Source organism: Parasteatoda tepidariorum, chromosome 1 (genome assembly GCF_982258835.1).
Source record: "Parasteatoda tepidariorum strain Cologne lab strain chromosome 1, Ptep-v5.0, whole genome shotgun sequence".
NCBI lineage: Eukaryota > Metazoa > Arthropoda > Arachnida > Araneae > Theridiidae > Parasteatoda > Parasteatoda tepidariorum.
In genome coordinates this window covers 23652633-23679425 of record NC_141755.1, presented here as the reverse complement: position 1 = coordinate 23679425, position 26793 = coordinate 23652633, and the positions used below count along the sequence as shown (strand labels likewise).

General features: G+C 30.6%; 1 protein-coding gene across 1 annotated transcript in view; it reads right to left on the bottom strand.

Annotated features, from left to right (window-relative positions):
* Nucleotides 1-26431, bottom strand: part of LOC107457011 (epithelial sodium channel subunit beta-like) — a 34317-nt gene extending 7886 nt beyond the window's left edge. The window contains exons 1-7 of the mRNA XM_016075030.4: nt 26132-26431; nt 21949-22138; nt 9806-9924; nt 5547-5797; nt 3269-3404; nt 1699-1771; nt 538-669 (exon numbers count right to left, since the gene is read on the bottom strand). Coding sequence (XP_015930516.4) covers nt 538-669; nt 1699-1771; nt 3269-3404; nt 5547-5797; nt 9806-9924; nt 21949-22138; nt 26132-26399 — 1169 coding nt within the window. The 5' untranslated portion in view covers nt 26400-26431. The remainder of the gene's footprint in view (nt 1-537; nt 670-1698; nt 1772-3268; nt 3405-5546; nt 5798-9805; nt 9925-21948; nt 22139-26131) is intronic.
* Nucleotides 26432-26793: the final 362 nt, after the last annotated feature.

Sequence of the window (26793 nt, the reverse complement as noted above, 5' to 3'; positions counted from 1 at the left end):
TAGTGAGAAAAAAAACAATTTCAAAACTGACTTAAAACATGCAAAATATTTTATAGTAAACCCCAAACTACAAGTCTATATCCACATAATCGGAAAAGCTTTTCACCCTTTTCCCACTCCGTCAAAATGTAGACAGTAGTGCAGCGCAGTAGTTACGTGCCCAAAACCCTCTAGAAAGAGTCGAACACTCACAGTTATTACACGTTTAAATAATCCGAATGGGAAAAAAAAGCAAACTCGGAATGGAAAAACACATTGAAATCCAATCCTCTATGAAACATTATTATAAATTATAACGTATTTAAACCGCCATCTAGTGTCGTTTAAAAATTGAGATAAAGCCTTCCAAATTGAAATTACGTCCGTCTAAGTCTGGGCTGCTGGTGTCAGAAAGGCTCATCTCATGTGATACCGTAGGCCGTGAAGGAAGACGCATATGTTAACGTATGTGTGATTAAGGTTCTGAACGGGTTAAGGTTTCAGGAACATTATAAGAATGTTAAATAAATGATGATAAATATATTTTTGAGGACTTACTCATCTGTATAATTTATATATTTCATACTTTCAGTTTCATTATCAAATACGAGGGTGTGAATTGCTTTCACGGTCTTGAAGTAGTTTTCATTCAGTTTACTTGATGCAACAGTATAACTGTAAACGGTCTCTCTGAAACAAAGCAAACGCAATAATCAATGAAATTTATAACAGGAAAAATTATTGTTTAGAAATATTAACAGAAAGAAGCCTTCTGTTGCAGGTGATATAGCTTTAAAATATATCTGATGGTGGGGAAGCCAACTATCTTCAGCATTGTTCGGAGTTCTTTGTACTTATTTTCCGGAAAACACGTTTTAAATGCACGTATTAGTACGTTGCCAGTTCCAATTATTTGTGAAAGTGGAAAATCTTTTTTAGTAGATTAATTTACTCTCGATAGAACAAGAGTCCCTACAATCAATTCCTGTAGTAACCATATTGAATCAGTATTTCCATTCGATGATCTATGAATTAGGCTTTGGAATCGTAAATAGTGTAGTGCTCAAAATATTTATGTAGTTATATTAGTATGCAGTTTTATTAGTATTGCTATATATACGAGTATTTAGTGTTATTGCTTAGAATAAAAATCCGATAATTAAAGAAAACTCATTTAAAATGCCCGCTTCTTTTTTATTAAAAATCTATAAAGAAATGCTTGATACAAGCTTTGCCATACACCAACATAAACAAAAAAGCATTCCATCATTTTCCCACTTCGTCAAAACACAAACAAAAACCCAGTGCGCAGTAATTCAAGTCCCCAAAACCCTCATGAAAAAGCTGAACACGCGCAGTTATCACACTTTTAAATACTCTAAATAAAAAGTAATATTTTTTAAAATTTTCAGTTTTCGAAATATTTATGAAAAATTTACACTCCTGTATTTCACTCCTGGATAAATATGACAATTTTGTTTACTGATCGCTGATATTCCCCTTATGTATCAAAAACTCCAAATAAAAAATTTTGAACGAAGGAAGTAACGATGAATAAATATTGGTGCGTTTATATTTACTTTTATAGAGTAAAAACTTCATTAAGATCAAGTCTTTTTTAACAAATGCGTTAATAGAGGACAAAATAATTTCGCCCCTATCACATGTAATATTTCCCGTTACATAATAATATAAAAGTAATTTTAAAAGAACTTTCACCTGCACGGAGGTATACATTTACAAGAGCTACTATGTCTTTCAATATCTTCTGATGATTTGATCGCGCAATTTCCTGAAAAGTAAACAAAATAAATCAATAACTCTTATTTATATGAACTTACACCGATAGCTTTAAATTATGGAACTGCACACATTATTTAGCTTTTCAATATTTAAAGAATAAAACTATTTAAAATGTTTATTAACATCAATGCAAATACTATCGATCCGAAACCGAACGTTTTTGCGGATTTTTCTATTTATTTCTTTTGCTGACATGCTAAATAAAGTGATTCTAAATAATTGGAAAATTTTGTAATTATTGGAAAGTCTTACATAACTTAAGGTCAGAGTCAACTTGTCTTGAAATGGATTTAATAGTTAAAACAAGCTCTTCCGAGTTAAGATTTTTTTTTATTTTAATTAATTAATTAAACAAAAGCAATTACTAAAAACTAATTAAAAAGTAACTAATAAGGAATCGAATAAAAGAAATTATACTTGCCACTATGCAGTATTTTGTTCAATAATGTATATAGTTAGCAAAACTTTCATGTAATATTATGAGGTCTAACATCTCCTGCTTTTTCAGATTGCTTCACTCGATCTCCAGACATTTTTAGTCAAGTAATTTTGATTAAGTAATACGTTCGTACCTTCATCAAAGCAAAATTGTTTGACATTTCGGCAGTTATCAACATCTTATTTCTTTTAAGTTATTGAGAGCAGTAAAAAAACATAATGAGTTCAAAAAGTTATAGAAATTTTTGTTGTATATATAAAAAAAAAGGACGAGTTGGAATTAAAATAATTTTTTTGCTTCAAACTAACTAATTACAATGATAAAGTTGCGTTTTTTTTATTCGCTTCATTTCAACAAAAGTGTTTTAATCAAAACGCGATTGTATGAATTCTTGTTAGTGTTTTGAATTTATTTTCTTATACAGTACATTATATATTTTCTAATCAATTCCATATATTTCATCTTAGATTTTAGTTCCTTAATTCATAAAAAGCGTAATTAACATATTTTTATTTACTCTTCTATTGTATGATAAATTCTTTTATAAATAGAGAAAAGAAAAAGTTTACTCCGATAAATTACCGTAAATCATTCATGTAGTAATAATACGCAATAACGCGTAACCGTATTTACTCTTCTGTTAGTTTAAAATAAATAATGGAGCATGTCAATAATATAAATATATATTTGGTGAGATAAATATTTAAATTAACTCTTAATATACTTTACAAAACGATCTTAATTAACACACACTGTCTTTAAATAAAACATCTAGGTATTTTACAGAATTCGAATAAAACAAATAACCAAATGATTGCAAGGAATTTTATATTATATTAAGAATAATAAAAGCTAACGATAAATTCATCATCTAAAATCAATAATTAATTTTTTTCACAGTGGGGAGCTGAAACCATTTGGGCAGAGAGTGTTGTCATTTTGCGTACTTAGAAAATAACGCGTCGCCTTTTTATATGCTCTAGCATTGGAATGGGAGCATTTTACATGTTATCTGTGCTGTGTGCATTATAAAAATTATTTACTTACTTTCTGTGGAGTTGTTAAAATCACACAATTTAAAGGGAAGTCGCTTTCTGGTAAAAATTGATCCGTGCAGAAGGTGTCTCATAGTGCAGTTGCAAAGACGCATCATATACTCCAAACCACATCTCTTTTCACATCCCTGTTAGATTTTTAAAAAAATAATTCAAAATTGATTCAATGTAACATTTTACATTAGAAACTATCTTAAATTATGCATCACTGAACCTTTCTAAACAAATTTTCTTTTGATCGATTCTGATCCATACAATGTTTTAATTAGATTAGGTGGTCAGAATAATTTTCTCACAAAATTGCATTAGATTTGTTAATTACAGCTTTAGTTTAATTTCAGGAAATAAATTTGAATAAATTCGCAATTCTATTTGGGTTTTTATAATTGATAAGCATTTATGTTGCATTGAAATAGTAAAGCCTATAGATATGTGCTATGAAATACGCAATCTATAGACCAAAACCATCTAAATATACAAAGCACGTACACCGAAGAGCCATTACATTATGACCACCCTGGTAATAACATGTAGGACCACCTTTAGCCCTCAAAACTGCTAGCACCCGCCGTGGCATTGATTCCACAAGGTGGTAATGTATCTGATACCAAGCGCTCACCAACTTTTCCTGCAATTCCCTCACATTGCGACGGGGGTAGCGTGGCAGCACGAATTTGATTTTCCAAGTAGGACTACAAATGCTCTATTGGATTAAGGTCAGGTGAATTTAGGGTCCAAGGCATGACTTGAAAGTCATTGGAATGTTCCTCGAACCAATCCATGACGATTCGACCCTTATGACATGGTGCATTATCCTGTTGGTAAACACCATCCCCCGCAGGAAAAACTGTTGCCATGAACGGGTGAACCTGGTCTGCAACTATGTTCAAGTAGCCTACAGACGTCAGGGATTGTTCTATGAGGATTATGGGTCCTAATGTACCCCATGAAAGCATTGTTCCTGGGAGAGCCCATTGTTATAGATGGAGGGTGGTCATAATGTAATGCCTCTTCGGTGTATGTTACATTGAAATAGTAAAACCTATAGATATGTGCGTTGAAATACGCAATCTGTAGTCCAAAACCATCTAAATATACGAAGTACATCTATAGTTTTGTTAATTATGAAGTAAAAAATTCAAAATAAAAAATAATATTTTTAAAAACCACGTTTTTGTAGTGGAGAATAATAATTAAAAAAAATTTGAAAAACGAAAAACGTGGGGCGCATGAAATACATAACAGTAATGTTATATTAATGTGTGTATGTGTGCTCTTGAGAATATGTGTATGTATATCTGTAATTGTAATTGTATCTGAATGTTGATGTGGAATATGTTTTTGTATATGTGGCTGTGCATGAGTATGAGTAAGAAAATGTGTATATGTACTGTTATGTATTTCATGCGTCCCACGTTTTTCGTTTTTCAAATTTTTTTTAATTATTATTCTCCACTACAAAAACGTGGTTTTTAAAAATATTATTTTTTATTTTGAATTTTTTTATTTTAAATTGCAAATTTTTTAATTTTTATTTTATATTTTTTAAAAATTATTACTTTTTAATTATTATTCTTCACTACAAAAAACATGGTTTTTAAAAATATATATTTTTATTTAGATTATTTTTCTTAGTCAAGAGTAGTCAAGACTACTACAAATAATAGAACTTTCATTTTAAATTAATTAATCTTTATTAATTAATCTTATTTAATCTTAATTAATCTTAATTAATTAATCAAAAATCTTTATAGAAAAACAATACCTTTTCGACTTTCATTAGTTTTAATGCTGATGACAGCCAAAACAATCTGGAAATGAATGAGGAAAAACTGGATCCTACCACGTGATTTTTCAGCCAATAAAAATACTCCGACAATGAAAATCTTTTCACCTGACATGTAATACTAATTTGAAACAATGGAATCGACAACAAAAGACAATCTCAAAAATAATTTATTTTTAAAATTTTAATTTTATTTTACTTTGTATGTCTTTTTTCTCTTCATTTTCATGCATTGTCATCCAATTCTGAACTATGTGCCAAATTTGAAGTTTGTAGCTAGTCGGGAAGTTAGTTTAAAATCGATTACAAAATTCCACCCGGACAGACATACACGATGGCAAGTTTATATAAACGTGGTAAAATAGCATGAAGATAAAAATGTTTTATTAATTACCTGAAAGTTTAAATTTAAGATCGATACTTTGATAGAAAAAAGTCATTCCTGATATTAAATATCATTACTACAGAAATTGATTATATTTACCAAAATCGAGTATGGTTCCTCATTCTGTGAGCCATTCACGTTTTCTTCACATTCACCCCAAGGGCTTCCTAACCGTTGTATCTTGGACATAGACAGTTCCACTGCTGTCATATCATGTGGCCGGACATTTACACCGAATTCAGATACAAATGGCAAGGCACGGGGATCATGCACAACGATTCTGGCACCGATCTCACGTCGCAAGAGATCTAAAACAGTGCTATCCTCAACTCGGAGTATAAGTTGAAGACCTGAAATTGATTTCGTTTAAAAGTCACATCATAAATTTTTTTTTTAAAAAGTCAAATCATAACGTTTCAAACTCAAATCACAACACTTTGTTAGTTTTATAAAGCACTGAATGTTACTACTCTGTGCTTTTGTTACTACTAATTAAAAACGGCGAAAAGGAGCGACAACGAACGTTATCTATGTAAACCAAGGGAATTTTTCATTCAAAAAGTTACTTATATCAACAGTTCAACGCCTAACAGTTCAATGGAAGATGGTACCCCCACATCGAAAATTGTTTAGGTTCATAAGTAGGTATTCCATCATATCAAAAAAGGGTGATGTTATGTTGTTTAGTCGAGGATTGGACGAAATCGGGTGATCGAATAAAAATGGAACGGGGCATTTTTGACTAAACTACAGCCGCCCCTTATAAGACATCACGTGAACTTATAGCTCACAATCGCCGTTTCATTTAGAGATGAATAAAAGATGGACTTAGCTATTTATTTGACAACGACAATGCTTGAAAAAAAAATGATTATAAAAGTTTTGATTTGTGTTTCATCACCAATTTTACTCCGTAGTTTCTAATTTTTTAATACTTATTTTTTGATAAAATCGACATCTCATAACATTTATTTGAGTTATTTGCTATAAATTATTAAAATAAGGTTTGCATCACGTTCAAAATATTTTAGGTCTTCTCTTCTGTTAAATGGCGATACTTTGCCAATGGGATAAAATCGAATGGAACGAAAGAATATAAGGTATATGTTAGATGAAATCAAAATTCCTGAAAGGTTGGATACAATTTTGAACAGTAATGAATGGTTACTTAATGGTTACTTAATGGAAACTTAAGCAATGCATAGAAGCATGAACAAAGTTTCATTTGGAATCTGAGTTGTTTAGTTCGGCTAAATTTACTTAATATACGCATATTAAGTTACGGTATTCGTCGGTTAGCAGGGTAGAAGACTAATGTCACCAAAAACATTTCTTCCTTCGCCAACTATTTTTTATTTCATTTCATTTGTAACTTGAAAAACTTGCCTTAACTTGAAAAAAACGCATATCCAATATTATTATACTTGTAGTGTTTACAATATAACGCGTTCCTTCAATCTAACTTTTAACGAAACAAAGAACAAATAAATTCGGAAGACTCCGCAAGCTGGCTATGATGCAACCCAAAAAATGGCCAACGGTGCCATTTAACACAAATATAGCTAAAAAAGGGATAATACTCAAAACATGACTTATCTTACACTTTATTTATGCTATAATATTATTTTCCTTAATTTTTTTTTAGGCTCACGACTTGTTACAATTTATAAATTGCGAAAAACTCTTATGAATCGTAAAATTTTACGCATAAATTTAAACACAAATTACTATAATAAAACTTCCTAGAATATTAAGTCTGTTCACACTTAATAACACACCTAGTAATCATAACATAAGCGGAGAGATACACCGGAAGTTTTCAAAATTTCTTTCTGTTTTAGGAAATTTGTTCTTGTTTACATTCAGCCAACCATCCATAAAGATTTAAAAGTAGATTAAATTTATTGTTTAAGTGTGTATGAGCTGTAAGCTAAATTTGTATTGTTTTATTTTGAAATGCAAACGATGCGGATTTTAGGTTGCCATGACGATTTGATGGAACAATTTGTCTAAATTAAAGCATCATGTTCTCACTTCTATTTTACGTTTAATTTTTTACTTGTGATTATGTCTGTCGATTTTTTTGAAAAACGAAAAACTAAAAGATTATTTAATTAGTAGTGATATTTCGGAAGAAGATGCTATTTTACTTTTGGGTAAGTAAATAACTTTTGCCATTCTTATTTTTAAAATGCTATTATTTAGAAGATGTTAGACACACTTTCCATTTAAATCAGCTGTTTTTCAGCTTTGTTAAATAAAATACTAGTCATTTAAATTATTTTTCAAGATTTCAAATTATTTAACTTGAAAGTGTATCAACAAGTATCAAGCAAGTTTTCAACAAAGTATATCTACAAATATCAAGCAAGTACCGATAGGACCGATTTATCTTTTGACAACTTATCCTTGATTACCTTAGGTAACTTTGTTTAAATCATACTGTAATATTTAAAAAACCGTATTCAAAACAAGGGAAAAAATTTAAATTTTATTTTTTTTTTAATTAATTTTTTTCTGCTTTATTTGTTTTCTACGTCATCCACAATATATCAAAAAAATTTAAAAAATTGCTACATTCTTGCCATGTAATTTTTAAAATATTCCCGCAAAATTTATGGAAACCTAATTAAAATACAAACAAAAGAAGTTTTTTGTATTCGGAATTTTTTTGCAGAAATCAGAAATGAGAAATTTATGAAAAAAGGTATATGAATAAATATTAATATTCAAATTTTTTTCCGTAATTCAGAAAAATTGCTGAAATAGTAATAGAGAAGAAATTTAATAGAAAGAGTAGTAGTAATAGAGAGAATAGAATTCGGTAACAAGCAATTAATATACAGCATTGATAAAATAAATACAGTGAAACCTCTCGGGTGCGACCACACTCTCTTCCACAATAAAATGGTCGTTAATGGAGTTTGGTCGTTCCTAGGGGTTTGCCTTCGTTGACTTCAAAATGATATCGAAGGTACATCATTTTTCTCAAGCAATTTTAATTTTAGTCAGTTTCATTTTCTTGGTGCGAAAATGCCACTTGCGCTATCTTCATGAAAATGGGATCAATGAATGAAATCTAATGCCAATAAAAATGAACTTAATTGATATAATTATGTGTAAAAATAAACTTATCAATTATTAATGATAGAACTATTTTAAATAAATAAACAGTTATGTTTTCTTGATTAAGTTTGCATTTAATATTATATCATAAAAATTAGTTAACTTTAAAAAATAAGAAGAGGTTTGCTTGTTTGAGATGATTAGTTTTTCTACAAATTTTTTTTTTCTAATTTAACTTTTCAACTCTAAAAATAAATCATTGATAGCGCATCCTCTTTATTGCACTCTGACTTTTGTTGATCAATTTCAGAGACCGCCTAAAAAAAAAAACAAAAAAAAACTCATTAAATAAGAGTCACTCGCAAATATTTTGAATATATTTGAATCGACTTATTTGTTTTGTTAATATCGTTTTCTTCGATATTTTTTCGTGTTTCCATACTTGACCTCTTCCGCATTTAGTGCAGAGGTTTGCACGGTCGGTGGAGGAGGTTTTGATATTTCTCTCCTAAAGATTTTCTTCTACACAATGTCTATGGAAAAAATTCCATGCCTCACAAAAGTGGTCGCATTGCAGAGGTCGTCTTTCCTAGAGGTTTCACTGTATTTCTTAGTCGTTATGTATGTTTTACGTTAAAGTAATTAACTAGATTTTTGACTTCTGCTAACTAAATTAGTACACTGGTCAAAATTATCTGCTTAAATTGTATATCGGGTATTAAGGTGTAGAAATCGAGTGCACCTTGATTTGGTGATAAATCTCGTTTGCTTTTGCTGATACCATGTTTCTAGTTACCATAATATTCTTTGCTATCTTTGCTTTCAGTGACACCACCTTTGTATTACTTCAACTTTTGTTTACCGTTATGTGATTGATTTATTTTCATATATATTGGCTTATTTTAAAATCTCCGAATTTAAGAGGGGCCAGTTAAAAGCGATGAACTAGATCATCAATTAAAAGCGATGAACTAGATCATTTATTTGAAAACGATAATAGATTAAAAATTGATCTAGTTATTGATTGATCTAGTTACGCAAGTTACGCTAGTTCCATTGATCTAGTTACGCAACTGATGTTTTTTCTGTTTTGTTCTTTGGTATGATGTTCCTTTTTGTTTTGCTTGCTATGTTTAAAGTAATTAAAATATGTTAAGTTTTTTAACGTTGTTATTGACAGATTTTTAAAAATAGAGTTGTGTTTTAATAACTTCTAGTTCGTGTTTTAACAGGATCCCCAATAGTAAACTATTACTTGAATTTGCATTCAGATTTAAGGAAGGACTACTTACCACTAGTACTGCCATATCGCATTGCTTCTATCGGTTTTTCTGATTCATGAAATTCTCTCCCTACATAGTTAAACATATAGCACTTTCCATAGTTAGGATGAAATAACACAGAAAAGTTTCTAGAATGATATTTGAAATATATAAATGAAAATTAATTCACCAAATAGTGCTTCATATACAATCTAAATAAATTTCAAGAAGCAATACTAGAGTTTTATGATTAATATAAAATATAATAAAATAAAGAATTTGTGTATGTTTGTTTGCAGACCGGATATTGGATAACCGAACTTGCAAAAAATACGACACTCAACGTGAAGCTAAATGTGTACAACAGTAAACAAATTACAAAGCCCGATTTTAGAAATTTATATTTTTAATTTAAAAACGTTTTTAAAAAATGAATTTTTTCATTTGTTTGGTTAGTACCATTGCTTTAAACTATGATTGAGTTAAGTCAAATATTTTAAAAATAACATCAGTGATGTTTCCTAACTTATAGCTCCATTCAAAAAAGTTGTTTATTGCGCGTTCCATAAATTATCTTTTATTCACTATTCCAGGTTATCTGAATTCGCGATCGCAACGAACTATAGGGGGCGTTGTTGTATGTGACGCATACCTGCGATTTCTACATGAACCGTCATTCAGTTACTCTAGAGACGTCGTTAATGTAGCATGTAGCATTGCAACGTTCCTTCTTTATTGTGGTTAATTAAATTTAAAAAAGAAAATGCTTGATATTCTTTCTTAAAACGAAAACAAAATGGTATCTCTTTTTATTAGAAAAGGAATATCCAAAACACATCGGAAAAATATTTGTACATTGACAGAAAAAAATATGTATATTCTTATAAGAGTTAAAACTTAATGCCCGAGAAATAGTTTTACTAAATTTAATGATATAACATGAAAGGCCCATTTAAACTTTACATTCTATAGTTTTAAGAATCATATTACTTCAGAAATTAAAATGAACAAAAAGTATACATAAGCCTCATAATTTTATGAAATTTAATTTTGTAAACAAAGTTTTTTGACAACAATTTTTATCAAAAAATTTCAAGTTTCAATAAAAATCATTATTTAGAAACGTAAAATAAAGAATGCTGACGAAACAAAAACAAAAAAAAACAATTCTTTTTTGTCGCCATTTTTAGTGCTACAAAAATTCGTCTTTGGGATTTGCCAAAAACAAAACAAGATGCAATTGTATTTTTTTAGGAGGGAAATATTTTACCGAAAAAACGAAAATGTACCAATTCCCACAACATAAAACTTTATCTTGGTAAACGTACGTTTTGGAAATGTTATTTCATTTGGAATCTTATTTATCAGAGTTCATATGGCGACATGATTGTTTTGAATCTATGCTAAACTCTATATCGGCTCATTTTCCACCGAAATCCGATTGACTATTTTGATTTTAAATAAAGTTTTTTATTTTATGAATTGTCGCAAAAATTTTAAGCGTAGATTGGCGGCACTTAAAAACCGCCAAATCTGTAGCGGCGGTGGCGTTAATACGTAAGTACCGAATTTTTATTCCATACTTTTCTGAATCATATTACTTCAAACATTGGAATATACAAGAAGTATACATAAACACATAATGTTATACCATTTAATTTAACAAAAAAAGTATTTTGACAACAATTTTTATCAAAAAATTATAAACTAAAAAACGGAAAATAAAGAATTCTTAGGATAAAAAAACGATTTTAAGAATTCTTTACATTGAAATAAAAACTTTAATATTGTTTCTTTTATTATTCTTATAGTTCTTAATCAGACGTTAAAAAGCATTCTGTAGAGAACTATCATCAAATGAAAAAAAAAATATTTACAAGCAAATTTTTTATTGTAAAAATCATTGCACTTACCTGATTTATAATTCCCGGAGAATTCCAAAATGAAAAGTTCCTTGTTTGAAAACTTTATTCTCAAATAATAGATACATAGTTTATCCCTTCTTTACTTTTAGATAACATACTACACAGCAAAATTTTATAATTGATATGAATTTGAATGTGTAGCTAAAAACAGAATAGCTGAATTCTAGTTGAACTTATTCTTTCAAAACTAAAAAATACTTACCAAGAAAACGATAAAAAAATTAATTAAGAATCAGCATAAATGGCACTATTTCAAGTAACTTGGATAATTTTTTATTGTTGTTTTCCGAATTATATGGATACAGAAATATATACTATTCTATAACGAAGAAGAATATGTTATAACTATTACAATTCTGTATGTTCTGAATTCATATTTATTCACTGGAATGACGAAAGCAATGTTGACTTCACTTTAATTCGTAATGAATTGAAGACAGAAGAAATGCATTTTACCTTAATACACACATCGGTAACAGTATCCGAAATCGGAAGTCATCAGTTGCAAGTTTGTTGATAATAGAAATTAAAAATTATCGAGGAATTTTTCTTCAAATGTTTGGCGTGTTCTGTTCCTGAAAGATTTACTAATATTCTGGAGATTTTTTTCAAGTTCTTCGGCCTTTTCCTTAGGGAAATTTTGTTTCTTATTTGCTGCTAAAAAATGGCGTCTGATTCTGTCAATGATTTGGATGGAACTAAATGAAAACGTGATAAATTAATGTCTGATATTTACAGGCTCCCGCTAGACGGCGTACTCGAGCGTTGCGATCGCGAAATGATCAATATCATCGTTGTAGCAAAGACCACTATGACCAAATCGGTATCTCAGAGGTCACCTGAAACTCCGTGTTCATTTTATTTATAGTTTAACTTAACGTATTTTGATAAAACTGTATAATTTAAAATCAATAGTAATTCAAAAAAAGATATTTTGTACTGAAAATCAAAATTGTCGAAGAAATTGTACTAATTCATTAAGGATAAACATTGAAAAGTGCTATTATTATTGACATCGATGATAATTCATTCTAGGTAATAGTTACTAATTGAAGTAAAATAATAGGTTATGTACTGAAAGGCAAAATTAATGGAGAAGTGGTGCTAATTCATTTAAGAGCGCGCAAAAAATCAACAAGCAATTAATGACATCATTGATATTTAATTAATTCTGCTAACAGGTACTAATTGAAATAAAAAAAAGGAAGCTATGTATTAAAAAGCAAAATTAATGGAGAAAGTGCACTTATTTGTGATGAAAAACTGTGAAAAGTCGCCTTACTATTATTGACACCAATGAAGCTTCACTTTGGTAGTAAGCACTAATGGCATTATAGAAATTGATGCAGTTTAAATATGTGCCAAATATACTTTTTAGTAGTAAAAGGTATTTTATGAGTAAATTTGGTGTCTTTTACAGTTGTATCAACACGGTACACTAGGAGGCTTCCCCCCCATGCTCGCTGGCGCTCGCCAACCCCCGGAACTGCTTTCGCAGTTCATTTCGGATTGCTTCGTAATCCGATGCTCGCTTTGCTCGCTCATTGGATACGTTCTTAACATCTAGCTTTTGTATACTTTCTTGAACACTGAAGTTCCGAAAACTTTTCCCTGTAGAAAATTCTAAACCTGTACATTTCAATATTAATTTGAAATTGCAAACAGTTCACATATTTTTCTTAATCACACTATTCTAAATTTCAGTTGTTGAGAAAAGTAACTGTTGTAAGTTTTGTTTTAAAGTCTTTCCCAGCAGAGGGCTAAAACCATGTGTTGTAAAACAATATGAAATAGTACTGAATGCCGGATGTAAAGCATTCGCGATCGCAACGAACTATAGGGGGCGTTGTTGTATGAGACGCTTACCTGCGATTTCCATATGAACCGTCATTCAGTTACTCTGGAGACGTCGTTAATGTAGCGTGTAGCATTGCAACGTTCCTTCTTTAATGTGGCTTATTAAATTTAAAAAAGAAAAATTCTTGATCTTCTTGTTTGTACAACCGAAAACAAAATGGTATCTCTTTTTATTAGAGAAGGAACATCCAAAACACATCGGAAAAATATTTGTACATTAACAGAAAAAAATATGTATATTCTTATAAGAGTTAAAACCTAATGCCCGAGAAATAGTATTACTAAATTTAATGATATAACATGAAAGGCCCATTTAAACTTTACATTCTATAGTTCTAAGAATCATATTACTTCAAAAATTAAAATGAACAAAAAGTATACATAAGCCTCATAATTTTATGAAATTTAATTTTGTAAACAAAGTTTTTTGACAACAATTTTTATCAAAAAATTTCAAGTTTCAATAAAAATCATTATTTAGAAACTAAGAAACGTAAAATAAAGAATGCTGACGAAACAAAAAATCAATTCTTTTTTGTCGCCATTTTTAGTGCTACGAATATTCGTCTTTGGGATTTGCCAAAAACAAAACAAGATGCAATTTTATTTTTTCAGGAGGGAAATATTTTACCGAAAAAACGAAAATGTACCAATTCCCACAACATAAAACTTTATCTTGGCAAACGTACGTTTTGGAAATGTTATTTCATTTGGAATCTTATTCATCAGAGTTCATATGGCGATATGATTGTTTTGAATCTATGCTAAACTCTATATCGGCTCATTTTCCACCGAAATCCAATTAACTATTTTGATTTTAAATAAAGTGTTTTATTTTATGAACTGTCGCAAAAATTTTAAGTGTAGATTGGCGGCACTTAAAAACCGCCAAATCTGTAGCGGCGGTGGCGTTAATACGTCGTAAGTACCGAATTTTTATTCCATACTTTTCTGAATCATATTATTTCAAACATTGGAATATACAAGAAGTATACATAAACACATAATGTTATACCATTTAATTTTTCAAAAGTATTTTGAGAACAATTTTTATCAAAAAATTATAAACTAAAAAACGGAAAATAAAGAATTCTTAGGATAAAAAAAACGATTTTAAGAATTATTAACATTGAAATAAAAACTTTCATATTGTTTCTTTTTTTATTATTCTTATAGTTCTTAATCAGACGTAAAAAACCATTCTGTAGAGAACCATCATCAAATGAAAAAAAAATATTTACAAGCAAATTTTTTATTGTAAAAATCATTGCACTTACCTGATTTATGATTCCCGGAGAATTCCAAAATGATAAGTTCCTTGTTTGAAAACTTTATTCTCAAATAATAGATACATAGTTTATACCTTCATTACTTTTAGATAACATACTACACAGCAAAATTTTATAATTGATATGAATTTGAATATGTAGCTAAAAACAGAATAGCTGAATTCTAGTTAAACTTATTCTTTCAAAATTAAAAAAAACTTACCAAGAAAACGATTTAAATTAATTAAGAATCAGCACAAATGGCACTATTTCAAGTAACTTGGATAATTTTTTTATTGTTGTTTTCCGAATTATATGGATACAGAAATATATACTATTCTATAACGAAGAAGAATATGCTATAACTATTACAATTCTGTATGTTCTGAATTCATATTTATTCACTGGAATGACGAAAGCGATGTTGACTTCACTTTAATTCGTAATGAATTGAAGACAGAAGAAATTTTTCATTTTACCTTAATACACACATCTGTAACAGTATCCGAAATCGGAAGTCATCAGTTGCAAGTTTGTTGATAATAGAAATTGAAAATTATTGAGGAATTTTTCTTCAAATGCTTGGCGTGTTCTGTTCCTGAAAGATTTACTAATATTCTGGAGATTTTTTTCAAGTTCTTCGGCCTTTTCCTTAGGGAAATTTTGTTTCTTATTTGCTGCTAAAAAATGGCGTCTGATTCAGTCAATGACTTTGATGGAACTAAATGAAAACGTGATAAATTAATGTCCGATATTTACAGGCTCCCGCTAGACGGCGTACTCGAGCGTTGCGATCGCGAATCGGCTTCGATGAAGATAATTTTGTGAGAATTTTTTTGATAATTCGGTGAGAATTGGGTATACTATAGCCTACGTCACAGGTTGTGTTATTCCTACTAAATTTAACCCATGACCGGCATTTTCTGCGAGCCTAACTTCAAGCCACAAAAAACAAACGAAGTGTTTAATCATTTAAATAGCTGCTCGCCAGATTTTATTGCATTATAAAGAAAAGTAATTGATATTCGATTTTTGATTAATAATTGATTTATGTGGATAGTGGCATTTATGTGGATAGTGGCATAGAATTTAGCATTGCGTCATGGTAAATGTTATTCCTACTAAGTGGAAGTAGTTGTGTTTTTTTTATATTATACCCAATTCACCCGATTAGACATATGATGCTCACTACGTGCTCTTGCGTGCCGAAGCCTATCAATTAAAACGTATTAGCGTTTTATATAATATAGATTAGCCATATGATGCTCACTACGTGCTCTTGCGCTCCGAATCCAATCAATTAAAAATGAAAACTGTTGCCAGCGCGAGAAAAGAAATATCATCGGTTTTATTGATACATATGTACGTATTAGCGTTTTATATAATACTAGGAGGCTCCGCCCCGTGGCTCGCTAACCCCCGAGAATTGCTACGCAATCTTATGTGGTTCGCGCCGTGAACCATGGCTCGCTGCGCTCGCTCGCCAATGAACACAATGTTCTAGCACAAAGACATAATATATTATCATCAAAGACATAGTATTTTATCATCAAAGACATAGTATTGTACTTATGTAGAAGAATTCTACCAATGTTCTTATTGGCTTTTAAGGGGACACTTCACGATGAAAAACCCAAAAATCGACCAAATTATACTTTTTTCAATTTTTGTTTCAAAAAATAATAGTTATATCTAGCTACAATTTAAAAGAAAAATTTTTCAATTTCAGTCATTTTTTGCAAAGTTATAAGCATTTCAAGATTTGTAAACAAGGTTATGTAAACTGTCGGTTTTTATAGTTAAACTGTTTTTTCTCAATGTTGTTTTTTACGATAATATTCAAACTTCGAAAAGTTCCTTGCGCATGAGTTTTGAATAAATCTTTATTTTTTTCTCATATATATGATTGGTCTAATGTTCCGTAACCAATTTGATATAAATAAAAGATGAATACTCACTGAATATTTTTTAAATTACTTTAAATTGTTATTTAAATTTCAATTTTTAAAAATTATATAAAGACTATGATATTTTGATTTTTTATTTGTTTAAAATTAAGTGCTAAGTTGTTCAAACATATCCAATTTTATTTATACTTATTCAAAATGTAATATAAATGAGTTTCATACAGCTACGATAAAAACTCATGCGCAGGAAACATTTTGAAATATTGGAACATTTAGTAATTTAACTTGCGGATAAATTATTAAAAAAATTATAACTTTTCAACAAATTAATATTTTTGCTTCAAATTTTGGGAATATCTTTCTACATGCTTTATTCACAATCTATGAAATTTTCATTAAAATTGGTTCATATTTAAAAAAAATCATTTTGAACATGAAGTGTCCCCTTAAAAAAGTATATTAGCTATTTAGATTGTACATGGTGAAAAAATCAAAACATATATAGCTAAATAAGAAACATATTAGCAAAATAAATTATCAAATATTGCTTCACTAATATTCTGCATTTTAAAGCGTGAAAATTCTATGCATAAATAAACGCGAAATATGAAAAAATTCAATGCATTCAATACAAACACTTAAACGATTTTTAGACGTTTAGGTAGCTCCCAGTAGAAAAATATCAATTCAACAGCGGCCTTTTAAAGCATTCTCACTTCAATTAATTAATTAATTCCTAATTTAGTTTAAATTAAATATTGTCATGTTTTTAGTGCATGAATCTGAATTGAACAACCTGATAATGCTCACTCTGGTTATTGTTATCTGGTTGCTCACTACGTGCTCTTGCGCGCAGAATCCAATCAATTAAAAATGAAAACTGTTGCCAGCAGGAGAAAAGAAATATCATCGGTTTTATTGATACATACATACGTACGTATTAGCGTTTTACATAATATAGATAGATGGATAGATTTTTAGGTACTGAGGAAATAGGTTTTAGCAGCCTCTGGGAGATATAAATACGGGAGAAAGTAACATTATTGTGGTACATTTTAAATATTATGGTTGCCCAGAACAACAGCATGAGGCTAGATGATACCGAATGCAGTTAATCTTAATTTTGATGGGATGAACTACTAAGTAAAGCGTAATCCAATAACGTAAAGCGACTGAGAAGGGGAACACATATTAATAAATAAATAAATATTTGGATTTATTAACTTGATTATTTGTGTTCATATTTTTCGTACAGTTTCATGCGCGATTTTGCAGTGTTGTTTAGTTCTGATTTATTGATTGTTTTATTTTTCATCCGGTAAATGGTTCTATTTTTCATCTAACGGTTCTACTTTTCTTCCAATGGTTCTATTTTTTATCCTACGGTTCTATTTTTCATCTAACGGTTCTATTTTTCATCTAACGGTTCTATTTTTCATCGAAAATTGGTATTCAACTAGTATATAATATTTAATCATTTATGCTTATGTTATACAAAACTATACTAATAATGAGATATTATATAATTGAATACATTATTGATTTTTAAACTGATATGAATTTATTCCATAAAATGATTGTTTACAACGCGAGCAGAAACATAACATAAATATTAAATTCTGATTTGTTTTAAATGAAAGGAAGTGCAATTTAATTAAAATTAAAGAATTAAATTTGCTTTAAAAGATGATTTTAAACAAAAAAAAATTGCTTTTAATTCTTTATCGCTCTCTCTATTATCTATATATGCAGTCAAAAATTAAACAAGACCGAAAATACAGTTTCTAAAAAAATCTACAGCTTTTCAAATAAGATTAATTTCAGATTTAAAATTCCCATAAGTATATTAGGTAAGATCAAATACTTGTATAAATACATTTCTATTTTAGTTATTTTTATCACTCTTTTTTTACCTTTAAATTATTGTCAGACAAACTTTTTATAACTTGGGAAATAAAATTTTAATTGAATGAAAAGTTAAAAAAAATAAGGATTAAATTGAGTGAAGGTTGAATTGAGGGTTTTAAGAGGTAAAAGGATTAAATTGAGTGAAGGATGTGTAGTGAAGGGTTACAAAAATGACCCTGGAAATTATTTTTCACCTCAGATTTAAAAAAAACAAGCCTGAAATATGAAATATTATTGAAAGAAGAAGCAAGAAATTCTTTTTTAATTCCTAAACTTACTCAATTGATCTGCAAATAAAGCCTAAAAAAAGTGATCGGTTTCAGAAATTCCTCATAATGTTTTTTATCTAACTTAAATATTAAAAAATTTAAAAGACAAGAAAAATTTAAAAAATAAAATTCCTAATTTTCGAAAACTATAATTAGTTATTTTTAGACTACATAAATATATTTTTTTAAATTTCAAACATTCCATTACAATTTATTTTTAAATGCATAACATTTTTTAATTAAAATAGCGAATTTTTAACAGCTTTTTTTATGTATAAATTTTATTTATCTTATATGTGCTGATTTTGCTGTAAACATGTTAGATTTAGTCTAATTTTTACAATAATAGTGTCTGCCTGCCTGTGCTATGATTGCAGAAAAATATTTTAATTTAAGAATATAATGCAGCAGATTCACTCTGTAAATTTTCTAAATTTTCGTTGCTAATGGAATATTTCAATGAGTATAAAGCTCTTTAACAATCACTTAAAATATTTTAAATACATCTACTTTCACATCTTTTTTAAAAGAGGTTTTTGTTTACAACATGCAGGTAAACTATTTCTTGTTTTGGGTAGTTCAGAATAGCGGAAAGGTAGTAAACAAAATAAGAACTTGTAGTGCTATAATATGCATATAAGTATTTATGATTTCGCTATACTTTTAACTACTTTACCAATTTAAATTTTATTTACAGTCATTTTAAATTTAGTACAATTTACCTTCTATCAAGTAAACTTTTCCATCGAAAAATATCTTTCACTTTTGTTTAGGTAACAACTATATTAAAAATGATTGGTTTTCAACAAAAGCCAGATATATAGATGATATTTTTTGTGTAAATTTTCATGAATTACAACTTTTACTTCAGTAAATTTATTCCAATTTTATAAATTTAGTTAAAATCAACCAAAGTAATTTTTCAGTACAAATTTGAGGTACTCTGTCTGCGAAACTATTTTACTTACATCAGTATTTGGGTGTGTTATTAGAACAGAGACATTATTATTTCTCTAATTATTTGATTCAACCGTATTTTCAGCAATAAATCCAACTTTGAATTGGAAGTTGATAATTTTAAAACTAAGTTGATGTCTAATAAATTTCCAATTGGCTTTCATTTGTTTGCTCAGTTCATATCCTTCCAATTTTCATGTTTGCATTTGAATTATCGGAATTTGCCCTGTTCATAATGTCTAAACTGTAAGCTACACTTGTATTTATTTATAACGCTCACCTTCGTGATTCCAATAATTTGGAAGGATAACTGGTGATGTTGTAGTATAGTTTTTTGATGATCTGGAATTTCTTTGGTTAGAAAGTAAACTCGGATTAATCATCCTTTCTGTCTATGTTGAAAATTATTACAAATATTGATTTTGGAATACAATTATTGATTTTTTTTTCAGTTAGTAGAGTATGATCCAGCCATTTTCAGCATGGCCTACAACGTTTGCTGTTCATCGTGTTGGTAAAAATGAAACCCTGCCCTTCTACTCCCACTTTCAGGTGTGTAGTGTATGTAGATGATGATGAGTTTAAGCACATTTTGTCTATAAGGTTAATCTACACTATCTAGCCATTAATGACCGGACACCCCTTGAACGGCAGGTGGACTCGTCCTGGCGGAATAAATACGGAACCTGTAGTGGGGGAAAGACCATTCGCCAGCAGGCGACGGCCATACGAGCGTTAACAGTGAAAATGAGTGGACGGCGAGAGCTGAATGAGTCGGAAAGGGGCATGATTATAGGCGCCCACCGATTTGGTCATTCCATACGTGCCCTCTCCGACAAGTTTCAGATACCACGGTCAACACTTGGTGACGTCGTGTTCAAATGGGAACGAGAGGAGGGAGTAATAAAATCGCAGTCCCGACGACCCGGCAAGCCCAAAATAATGCCCGACAGGGATCGACGATCTCTTCGACGTGTAGTGAAGGCAAACCGACAAATGTCGTTGGACACTGTCGCTACCAACTTCCGGGATGCATCTGGCAGTGTTGCCAGTACCCGTACCATTCGTCGGGAGCTGATTGCACAAGGATTCCATGGACGAGCAGCAACACATAAGCCAAACATCTCTCCATCAAACGCCCGCCACCGATTTCAGTGGTGCAGAGCACGTCGCCAGTGGACAGCAGAGCAATGGAAAAGCGTTATGGGGAGTGATGAGTCACACTACATGTTGTGGCACTCTGATGGAGGGGTTTGGACCTGGCGAATGGCCGGAGAACGGTACCTACCGGAGTGCATTGTCCCCACTGTGAAGTTCGGCGATGGAGGAATTGTGGTGTGGTCCTGTTTCTCATGATTTGGCCTTGGACCCTTGGTGTTAGTGCGTGGAACCCTGAACTCAGAAAAGGTATAGAGACATCCTGGACAATTCGGCGCTTCCCACCCTGTGGCAACAGTTCGGTAATGGCTCGTTTGTGTTTCAACACGATAACCCTGCCATTCATAAAGCACATGCCATCATGGACTGGTTTGATGAAATGGGGGTGCAAGAGCTTGACTGGCCATCCCAAAGTCCTGACATCAATCCAATTGAGCATCTCTGGGAGGAGTTGGAGCGCCGGTTGAGGGCCAGATCACAACGCCCCAAAACCACCACTCAACTCTTTGCCATGTTACAGGTGGAATGGCGGGCAATACCTGCCGCCGTGTTCCAACACCTAGGGGATAGCCTTCCTAGAAGGGTTAAAGCTGTGATTCGGGCGAGTTGCGGCCCTACGCCCTACTGACTTGATACTAGCACCTCATGTATCCGAAATGAGGGGTGTCCGGTCATTAATGGCCAGATAGTGTATACTTATTATTTTTAATCTGATCTATGTGAGTTTCTTTAATGCGCATGTTTATTAGAGATTAAGTAAGTTAAATATTTTTTTTAAATAATTCATTTTAGTGTATTTCTGATTAAGTATTTACGTGTGCTGGGCATGTCGAGCAAAATAATTTTCGACCCCTGCTCTCTTCTCATATTATTTAAAAAGGACATATTTCTTACGAAAAATTAGTATCTTATATAGCGTCTTACTCTCGGTAGCAATATTCTCCCTCAAAGCTGCAAGCTGCAACCAGATTATCAAATGTTACTCCATAACGAACCAGTTCTTCAGCTTTTGGCATCAGGCCTTCTTCAACATCCATAAGATCATATGATTTGGAATGCTTTATGATGCGAACTCCATCTCGAATTTTAGAATCCTCGATTAAGGAAAGTAATTCTAAAATAAAAGAACGAAGTAAAAATGCAAAACCGGCACTGTAAAAATAAAGAAAAAAGAAGCCAGAATGGGTTTCAAATTGCTTGAATTATTATTTAAACGCATATGGAAAATACCAATTCTCTCTGTTCGTTTCTCTAAATTGATTTTTTTTTCGGGAAATTCAATGTATTGTTATTTATTTCAATAGAAAATATCGTTCTAGTAGGTGGATAGAGTTTTCACCTAAAACGGGTTAGGGTAGAAATCTATTTCCCGGGTTAAAAAGGTGTGTAACTGATCACATTGCACTCTCTACAACCGTGGTTCAAACGATGGTGTTTTAATATAAATGTAAACAACAGCAATCTTAAGCTCTTAACCTGCTCTACTTCCGGTTAGAAAGTATACAGTTGCTTACTACAGCTAATTCTGTGAGGCGATATTTTCAAACAGATAATTTTGTTTTTAATAAGGGAAACAAATTATATAATTTATGAGCTCAAATCTGCAGTATTTCATTAGATATTAATGATATTTAATAATTCTGCTGAGTATGAAGTGAAATTTTGTTTTACTTATTTATGGATGTATTGTTAAAAAAGGTTACATGGTTGCTAGATTTAGAAAGAACTTTTATTGTACTTTTGAAGGAACTTTTATTGTCTTTTTATTGTACTTTTTGTCATGTTTCGAGCAGCGAGATTAAGTTCATTCTACAAATTATCATTTAATTTTAAATTTCGAAGATGGTATATTGTTGGCAAAGTAGGGTGACCTGGGGTAATTCCTGATCAAAAAACGCAAACATCTGTTTTGTGAAAAAACTATTCAAAATAGAATTTTAATATTTACTGGAAGTTTGAGGCTATATGAGATGAGTCCAATGCCACCTTCTTTTGTTTGAAAATCTGATTAGAATTTAAAAGATTTAAAGTTTTTAGTGATCAGGAATTACCCCTGGTCTTGATCATTTCTGGGGTAATTCCTGATCACTTCTGAGGTAATTACTGATCACCAGTTTTTATTGTAAAGGGGCTGTTTAAAAATAATTATATAATGGTAATTAACAAATAAGACATCAAGATCAAACAAATAAACCAAAAAGATATGTTTAAGCAGCTAATAAAATGATTTATTTATAAGCAAGAAGAACGATTAACACTTTAAATTTTCAAAAATCTTTGCATCGTGCCATACATTTTAGGCAATCAGCCAACTCATTCTCATGTTCTTCTGAAATACAAGAGAGTTCCCACATGGGTTACTTTTGATGAATTTTTTAACTTCATTAAGGGAAAGTAAAGTTAAGTAAGGTATGTCAACAGCTCTGGCAGCAGCTCTCACACTGAAATTTTCATTTTCAATCATTAAAAGAAATTCACTAATTTTGTTTTCTAGAAGCTTAGTATCTTTTTTAAGCTTATAATTTCTCACCATATTTATACTAGGCTAATTTATAAACTTAAAAATTATTCTAACAATTATACTAGGCTAATTTATAAGCTTAAAAATTATTCTAACGATGTGCACACATAAAATTAAGATAGAAGCAAGGTAAGACAAATCAGAAATGGTGCAAATCAGAATACAGTCTTGTATACAGTTAAAAACAAATTTTGTGATGACAGTTAAAATATATTTTATAGTTGTTCCACTTAATAAATATGAACTGTTATTTAAGAAAAGACAAGTAGGTATTTATAAGCTATTTTATATACTATTTATAAGAGGAAATGACAATGATCAGGAATTACCCCAGTGATCAATAATTACCCCATCTGTAGGGGGCAACATTTGATATAGTTTCCTATAATCAATTCTAATGTTTACAGTAGATGTGAAACAATTAAACAAAAGCTTACACTACTTTTATATCAAAGAAAAAGAAAGTGACTCAAAATATTTATTATTAAGAGAAGGAGGGGGATCTTTGCAGAAATGTGCACATTTTGAAACCCATCTTTGAAATGGAAAATACAGAAAGCAGTTTAAAAGATACTTATTTTGTTAGATTAAACAAAAAATTATTATTAAGTGAATGTAGTTATACTCTAGTAAAGTGTACAAGCATTCTTGTCCATGTCTTAAATTTAAAAAAAATAATTTTTTTAAAATAAAACTTAGGTGATCATTATTTACCCCAGAAACAGAGTGATCGTGAATTACCCCGGGTCACCCTAAGAAGTGTTTTATAACGATTCTTTGTTTCAAATGACGATACTAGCGTCTTGAAAAGATTGGTCTTCAAATGACGATTTTTTTTAAAGAAATAATAAATCATTTAACAAATAAACGTATACAAGAAATGCTACTCAAGAGAGTCTCAAAACACAATGATCAAGTTGTGAGCAAAACAGCTTTAAAATGCACCGGAAAGAGTAACTTGGAAGTATAGACAATAAGGAGCTTGAAGCTCATCCTAGTGCAGAAAATACCGCCCATAGTTCGGATCTAGGTCTAATATTATGTCCCAGCTGGTTTCTTAGTCGAAAAAGATCAAATACTAAGAGCAGGGCAGCACTTAATTTTTTGGACTCAGACTTAGAGCTTGGGCAGCTCCAAAAAACAGGACACATCGACCAGAGGTCTGTTGTTCTTTCAAATTACTAAGTCTCCAGTGAATATTTTCTTTTATTTTGACAGAAACTCTGCCTTTATCTCGCTGTAATTTCACATAAGATTATTGGTACATGGCATTAAGTAGATTCTGTTGTATTTTAGCCAAATGTTTTGTTAAAGTTAAGTAAAAGAAGTAGACTGGAAAGAATTACATTTCAACAAATTCAATATGCTATACCGTTCTGTATTGAATTATTTTAACGTTTATTAACATTTTAAGCTATGTAGAGAAACTTAGCTCAACTTTAATACTCCATATTGCTCATAAGGATTAGTTGGTGCTGACGTCATAGGTCACATGCGTGGGTATTGGTTGTCTTCGTCTTGGAGTGCAAGTCACCAATTCAACGTTCATAAGCATTTTGAATCGAACAGTGCTTAATTTTATACCCATGGAATATTTATTTTAATAATTTAAATCACTTTTTTAATTTTTAAGTTCTGATATGCAGAGTTTCACCCAACTCCGCTAAAAGATATCGATATTTCTTATTGAAAGTTTGCTCTGGAAGTTTGGTTGTAAGCATTGCATCAGGGCGACAGATTGGGGTTCATTCTCAGTAATGGCTCAAGAACAATACTAGAAAAAGCGAAAACTACACTACCACAATTTAGGTAGGAGTGTCACACATGACTTCTCCTGTTCTGAAGACGCCGAGAGCATTACATTAAGGAACCACTCACAATGCATGCTATCGAGGGAAATACAGAATTTAATTGGTGAGTTTTTCTTCAGAAAAATTTTTTTCACCAATCAAGTTCTTATTTTCCCACGACGATGATCGGAGACGCGAGAATCTCATTTAGTGAGAATGTGGATTTGGAGCACACTGTGAGACGATTGGAGAAAATGAAATCCAATCACAGACACCTGGCAGAATTTTACCTTCGGTAGACGAAGACTAAAGTCCCTACATCGACTGGCCAAAAAGAAAAACAGCAATATAATATGTTGCAGGTATGAGACGTTGTGTGAAAAATTGGCATAAGGAAATATCGCATGGAAGGAACACTGCATTTTAATGAATACCACCCAAATGTGCTGAAATAATTAGGCATGGTTTATTAAACAAGTAGTAACTAAATCTAGTATCAAAACCATAAAGAACTTAATAAATTTCCCATCAAGGATTCGATAAAATTCGTCGACACTTTTGTAATTAATATTTATTTACAATATAATAAATTATATTATAATAATTTAATAATATAATTAATAATATAATAATTTAATAATATAATAATTTAATAATATAATAATTTAATAATATAATTAAAAATATAATAATTTATTATTATTATAATATTTATTTATACTAATAGCTATAGATAGTTTCGTAATAATAATTTTGGCTGACAGTACTTTTGAGCAGACAAAATACTTTTTATTACTTTCAATGTCTGCACCCAGTGGCTCATCAACATTTTCTGGTTTCTTTGAAGATGGTCCTTCACACACACATGAGCTGATCTTGATCTCAGTTTGAGTGACAAACACTTTTTTACAAGATGAATGAGGCTGAGATGCACAGAACATGTTTGCACAAGTACAGTGAGTGAAATTTTCTGCCACGCAAAACTCAGTGAGGCAGGGATTGTCTACGCAGCTGCATTTCTCGCGGAAAAATGACCACTGGCATAATGGATTGCTATAGCACATCTTTTTATAGCCTTCATCATGCCTGAAAAAAAAATTAAGATAAAAAATTAAGAATCAATTAGCTCTTAATACTCTACTCGTATTTTACCGATTCAGGGAACTTTTAATGCATTACATACAGCTTAGAAAATTCCCTAATAAAGTTTTAGTTCCAATATTATAAAAGGCATAGAATATCATCCAATAACATTTCTAGACAAATTTCATTCATTTCCGGAATCAGCATACGAGTTAGACACAGGTGGTGAGATTACAAATTTTTGCACTCTTTTATTCGATGGGATAAAAACAATTTCCTGAGGTCAACTAGAGACTGATGATTATGTTACACAAGGATGGTTAACGTGACAAACTAGGATTAAAATTATAATCAGGGGCAATAAAATGTATTCAC